We start from the raw sequence: 6,134 nt of genomic DNA, 5'->3' as shown, positions 1-6,134 counted from the left end.
CACCCATTTACAATGTGGGCTTCCCCCCCACACACACACACACACAGCACCAAACACTTCCCAAGACACCAGCTGGGTTTCCTACAATTCAACTCAATTTTAACACTATCTTCTAAGATAGCAAGTTTCATACTTTTTCATCTCATGGAGCACATAAACTGATTCCTAAAATTCTGCAGCACACCCAAAATATATATTTTTTGCCAATCTGACAAAAAGGGGTATAATTTTTATTCATTCACACTGGATGGCTATTATTGTGTTGGCTATTGTCATTTATTTGACAATCTAAAGGAAAAGAGGTTTAGTGTTGGCTGCCTCCTACACACCCCACACTGGGGATCGAGCCCGCAACTCGGGCATGTGCCCTGACTAGAAATTGAACGGTGGCTTCGTAGTTCATAGGTCGATGTTCAACTGCTGAGCCACACTGCAAGGCATATTGCATGTTTTAAAAATTCTTGCGGCACACTGGTTGAAAATCAGTCTTCTAGGAGATAGTATCAGATTCCACAATTGAAGAGCTCAGCCCTAGAAAACTGCCCCCACTTCAGGGGCCCATTGCAAGTCTAGGTCATCTTCTGTGCTTCTGACCCACCTGCTACAAGTCTAACATTCCCACAACACCCAGTTTTGGTTTGATTAATGTGCTACAATGGCACACAAGCTCAGAGAAGTCGTTTACTTACTTAAAAGTCTATTAACTCAAGAACAGGGAGACAGGAGAGATTCGTGGGGCAAGATGCGAGGGAAGGGTGAAGAGCCTCTGTGCCCCACCTCTGCACGCACCACTCTCTCTGCACTCTCACTGGACACTAATCTGGAAGCTCTCCAACTTGGCCTTTTGGGCTTTTATGAATGTACTAGAGGCCCAGTGCACAAAATTTGTGCACTGGGGTGGGAGGAGTTGGTCCCTCAGCCTGGCCTGTACCCTCTTACAGTCCGGAAAGGAAGGGTGAAGAGCCTCTGTGCCCCACCTCTGCACGCACCACTCTCTCTGCATCCTCACTGGACACTAATCTGGAAGCTCTCCAACTTGGCCTTTTGGGCTTTTATGAATGTACTAGAGGCCCAGTGCACAAAATTTGTGCACTGGGGTGGGAGGAGTTGGTCCCTCAGCCTGGCCTGCACCCTCTTACAGTCCGGAAGTCCTCAGGGGATATCTGACTGCCGGCTTAGGCCTGCTCCCCACCTCTGGGTGAGTCATGCTCCCTCTGTGGGAGTGCACTGACCACCAGAGGACAGCTCCTGCAGTGAGCGTCTGCCCCCTAGTGGCCAGTGTACATTATAGTAACTGGTTGATCTGCCTTTTGGTTCATTTGCATATTAGCCTTTTATTATATAGGATCATTGCACATATATGATTGATTAGATCACTGGCCATTGGTAATGGGTTTAGCCTCCAACCTCTCTCCCTGCCTTGGAGGTCAGAGGCTGGGGTTGAGAGGACTGAAAGTTCCAACTTTCTAAACACAAGAGTGGCTCCACTGGAAACCAGCCCCCATTCTTAGGTGCATTCCAAAAGTCATCATTAATATAACAAAATAAATCTTTGTCATTTTCATCACTTAGGAAATTCCAGGGGCTTTAGAAACTTGTGTCAGAAAATGAGACAGGAAGACCAAATATATTATAATTTATTACAAGTGACAATATCACAATATAAAATCTTCAGAAAAGGCAAATTCTTAGGGACAGAAAGTAGATTAGATTAGTGGGTGTCAGGGGCTGAGGGAAGTGGTTAATTTGGAGTGACTGGTAATGTGTATAGGATGTAATTTTAAGATAATGCCAATATTCTGTAATTAGGTGGTTGTACAACCCTGTGAATATACTAAAACCATTGAATTGGACACCTTAAAAAAGTGATTTTTGATAGTATCTGAAGTGTATCTCAAAAATTTTTGAATATAGCAGACTAGAGAAAGCTAGAAAATGAAATTGTCAGAATACAGTGAATTTTTAATAATTATAAAATCTAGTGGCAGGTGTATGGTTGTACCCTGTGCAACTCCTTTAACTTTTCTTTATGTTTTTAAATATTCACACACAAAAATGTTTGGGAAAGAATTTCACAGGAACAATAAAAAGAGAATAATACTTTTTTTGAAAAGACTGCATGCAGTAGTTATTGGGGCCAATGAAACAGACTGATTGGTTCACTAAACTTTGGAATTAGGAAGATGGCCTCATGCAAAGCAAACTTGATGCATAGAATACACCTGCATATGAGAGTTACACAGGACACTATAGACACTGTGTGTAGGCCATGTGTACCAAAGAGCATCCAGTTTAAGAAAACGTCTTAGCAAGAGTTTGAGCCAAAATGATCACAATTGCTGGGAAGCAAAATTTCAAGGAACTGGGAAAACTCTCGGAGAATGGCCATTTGCAACTTATTTTATACATTAGAATCAAAGGAGGAGATTTAGGAAGGATACATGAAATCCATTGGTGGTAGATTAGGGAGGCAGGAGAAAGCAAAGCAAAGCAATCACTGGGGCTGGATAAAAAGTAAAATGGAGAGACAAATACTTCTTTTACACGGTGGCTACAGGATACTTAACTGAACAATTACAGCACATGGGGGTGGTATTCTAGGGACAAGATAACAATGAGGGGTTCTGTGGCTCTTGCTCTGGTGAGGTGGGTGTGCCCCGAGGATCAGGAAAAGATTACTCTGACATTTCAAAGGTATGTTATCTTAGATGCAAAAACACAGTATACAAACCTTTGATAAAGACAGACCTTTGTCAAAGAAGATACAGGCCTAAGACGTGACTACCCTCCATGCCCTGCCTTTAGTTAGGAATTTTTATGTTCAGACCATCCAATGTGGTTAATTTCAGTCTCTGAGTTTATGAGGCCTGCCATGCCTTCCCTGAGCTTGACAGGTTTAGTATGTGGCCCCTTTTTCATCCACAGCTATGAAGAGATGCAGGTCCTTACTTCCATGGCACTAATTCGTCTTTAAACTAGAGCTCCATAAAATCCAACTGCCCTTCCTACCGTCTCACCCCACTCTGTTGTCCCTCTCCCCTCTCCTTCTCTATGCAGTCTTTTCCTTATCTTGAGTATGTCTTATCACTACAAATATCACACTTTTTTATTATTTGTATATGTCTTTCATTCCTAAGAGACTGTGAGCACTTCAAGAGCTGCTGTCATTGCATATTAATCTGTATATTCCTTCCCTCCTCCACCTCCCTTGCCAGAGCTAGTCTTGTTTCTGTCATTTTGTCAGTTCTAAAGAAAAATCACATTTTAGAATATGCCTATCTAAGAGGAGCATTGAACTTTATAACAGCAATGAGTCTAAATTGATTTTACATTTATCATAGGTAAAATCATAAAATGTAAGTACAAAAATAGCATTAATAAAGTGACAACATTCATATCATGTTTGTTGATGTAAAAAACTGCCAAGAGACAAGTGGAAAAAATAATTTATTGCAGATTCTTTTATACATAAACATGGAACGTCTATACATATATCGATGTGTTGATATGAAATACTAAATTTAAAGACAAACATTTTTACACAAAAGTAATTGCACTATATTTTGTAAAGATAGATATTAATAAATTATGGAGACATTTAAGAACAGGCCAATTATTCCAATAGGAATGCATTGGATGTCGCAATTAAACTAAGTTATCTGAACATGATGCCCCAGATAGAATCACATCCTTCTGAACTAAGAAAAAGAAATTCATTTCTGAGAATAAAAGGCCTGGAATGGCTCTGATTGACAGAGTGTCCCAGTTGTATTCTTGGAAGTGGTTAGAGTCCTGAACCTGGATCCCAAGCTAATGTAATAGCTCACGGGGGAAGAGTGCAGTTTTCTGTGACCACTGAGTGTAGTTAATGAGATTTAATACAAGGGCTACAATACAAACAATAGCATTTTACAGGAATTATAATTGTCACATGATTTGAATAAGCAACCAAATATTTTAACAACAGACACGTGTGTTCTATATTTCTGAAGGGAAATTGACACACTTCAAAATAGTCCCTATTTTCTTAGCATGATATACTAATTATTACTTTGGGAGTCTGAAAATAAATCATTTTTTTTTCTCCCTAAAACTTACAATCCACTCCTTTAGAAAATGATTCCTATAATGCTATACACCATCATGATATAAAGTTTGTTATATGTTATAGTCATTAAAATATACATAGACATATATATGAAGCATGAGACAGATTTGGTCAACCATGATCTGTATACACAAGGCCAAATACTGTTCAGTTTCATTTAACTAAATTCAACAAATATGTTTTGGGTGTCTACTACTTACAAATTACCAGGTTGAGTAATGCTTGTAGTAGATTTTAAGACACACGAAGCACATATTACCCACATTTAAGCCGAACTTTAGATAATGTATTAAACCTTGAAAAGAATCCAAAGCAGAGCGAAAGTTGAGTAATGAGTAGTGAAAGATATACCTAAGAGATAGGCTTGGGATCACTGAAAAGGACAAAACGAGAATTTGTATCCATCGGTAACAACTGCTCCTAGGCTTGCCAGATGTTAGGGGATAACCGGAACCTAATCCCAGTCTTCCTCCCGCAGTCCAAGATTCAGTTATCATCCTGGCTTGTTTCCTTGGGAAGGGGGAGACACAAGGGATTCATTTTCAGTGATGATAAAGCTGACAGTACCCTTCAAAACAATCGTTTTCTGTAAGAGTGGGACCTGCATTCCTGTCTACCGTTTTCTAAGGCATTCATTCCCACCATAACTCTGGGTGAAAGAGGGCCACCCAACTACAAGGACCAACACTCAAGGTACAGTTAAATGTATCAGAAAACATCAGTAAGCATGCCAACCCCAGAAGTAAATTATTTAAAGTAAAAACAGCTGAAAGAGGATAAAGATAAATATTTTAAAACTCGGCCTTCCATTCCTTTCAGGACTTGTTATACTCTAAAAGCATTTTCAGGGGATGTATACATATAGGAAAAGAAATGTAATCAAGTAGCCTCACCCCCTCTACAGAACCAATATATCAATAGGGGAACAGAGTGTCCAACTAGTTTCTGATGCCACACACTGCGAGTGGGGGAGGCTGGGCTTGGCCTGCATGTGTGCCAGTTCACTGGCAGTCATGGGATTTCAGCTCTGGGGCCAGTGTTCTGAGGTCCGCTCCAGCACGTGGGTTCTGGCGGGAAGACAACCACAGCGCTAGCACGAACCTAAAGCTTCCCTACAAAATCGTTTACATCCTGGAAAATTATAAATCACTCTTCTCTGTAGGTAACACACCCAAGGGACCAGAATTGCCAAAGATTCCCCAAACACTTAGAGGGAGATCCTTGGCCCTTAGAACGATTTAAAACCTCATGGTTGCCCAGTTGGTGTTGCTCAGTGGTGAGCATTGACATGAACCAAGAGGTCACTGTTCGATTCCCCTTTCCCTTCTCTGAGTTGAGGAAACAAGGCCAGGGGATTCCCTTCACAACCCACACACCTCAGTTGTGTTTGAGACAGATGACAGAGCAAGAACAAAAAAATCAGGGCTTCTCCATCCAGTGATTTTGGTTTTAATTTCAAAAGCCAGCAACCACAAAGTATCCCTTAAGAAGTATAGGGTGTCCCCCAAAATGTATACACAGATTTTGAATAATTATAAAGGCAGTGTTTATTAAAATACATTTCATTTTCAAAATTGAACTATCAGCTGTTAAAGTGTGTATACATTCTGGGGGGACATCCCCTATTTATTTGTCTAACTGGCTCATTGGCAGTGCAGTACTTTGGCTGCTTAAAGCTGTTAAAGTGTGTATACATTCTGGGGGACATCCCCTATTTATTTGTCTAATTGGCTCATTGGCAGTGCAGTACTTTGGCTGCTTTACTTAAAAGTTTAATTCCGGAAACAAGAATTCTTTTCAAATGAAACATGTTTTCAGTGATTAAGACTTAACTCCCCATTTTTATAAACTGTCTTGAAAAAGAATTAGGCTCTGCTTAGTCATACCTCTGTCCCCATATTTTTTCTGGATAGAAACCAAACTTGCATTGGTTCTTTCTTGCCCTTCATGGACACTGGGCCTCTGTGCTCCAAGAGGAACTGTGGGTCTGAATTTTCTGTTGTCATAAAACATCTGAAAGACAGTG

The 6,134-nt window shown here is 40.4% G+C and overlaps 1 protein-coding gene across 1 annotated transcript in view; it reads right to left on the bottom strand.

The window, feature by feature from the left end:
• Positions 1 to 3,428: 3,428 nt before the first annotated feature.
• GUCY1B3 (guanylate cyclase 1, soluble, beta 3) overlaps positions 3,429 to 6,134 on the bottom strand; it is a 42,057-nt gene continuing 39,351 nt past the window's right edge. Inside the window, exons 12-13 of the mRNA XM_015568512.1 lie at positions 5,995 to 6,121; positions 3,429 to 4,618 (exon numbers count right to left, since the gene is read on the bottom strand). Coding sequence (XP_015423998.1) covers positions 4,595 to 4,618; positions 5,995 to 6,121 — 151 coding nt within the window. The 3' untranslated portion in view covers positions 3,429 to 4,594. The remainder of the gene's footprint in view (positions 4,619 to 5,994; positions 6,122 to 6,134) is intronic.

Source organism: Myotis davidii, unplaced genomic scaffold, assembly GCF_000327345.1.
Source record: "Myotis davidii unplaced genomic scaffold, ASM32734v1 scaffold392, whole genome shotgun sequence".
Classification (NCBI taxonomy): Eukaryota; Metazoa; Chordata; class Mammalia; order Chiroptera; family Vespertilionidae; genus Myotis; species Myotis davidii.
The sequence above is the reverse complement of the archived record's forward strand: the minus strand, read 5'-3'. Positions and strand labels throughout refer to the sequence as shown.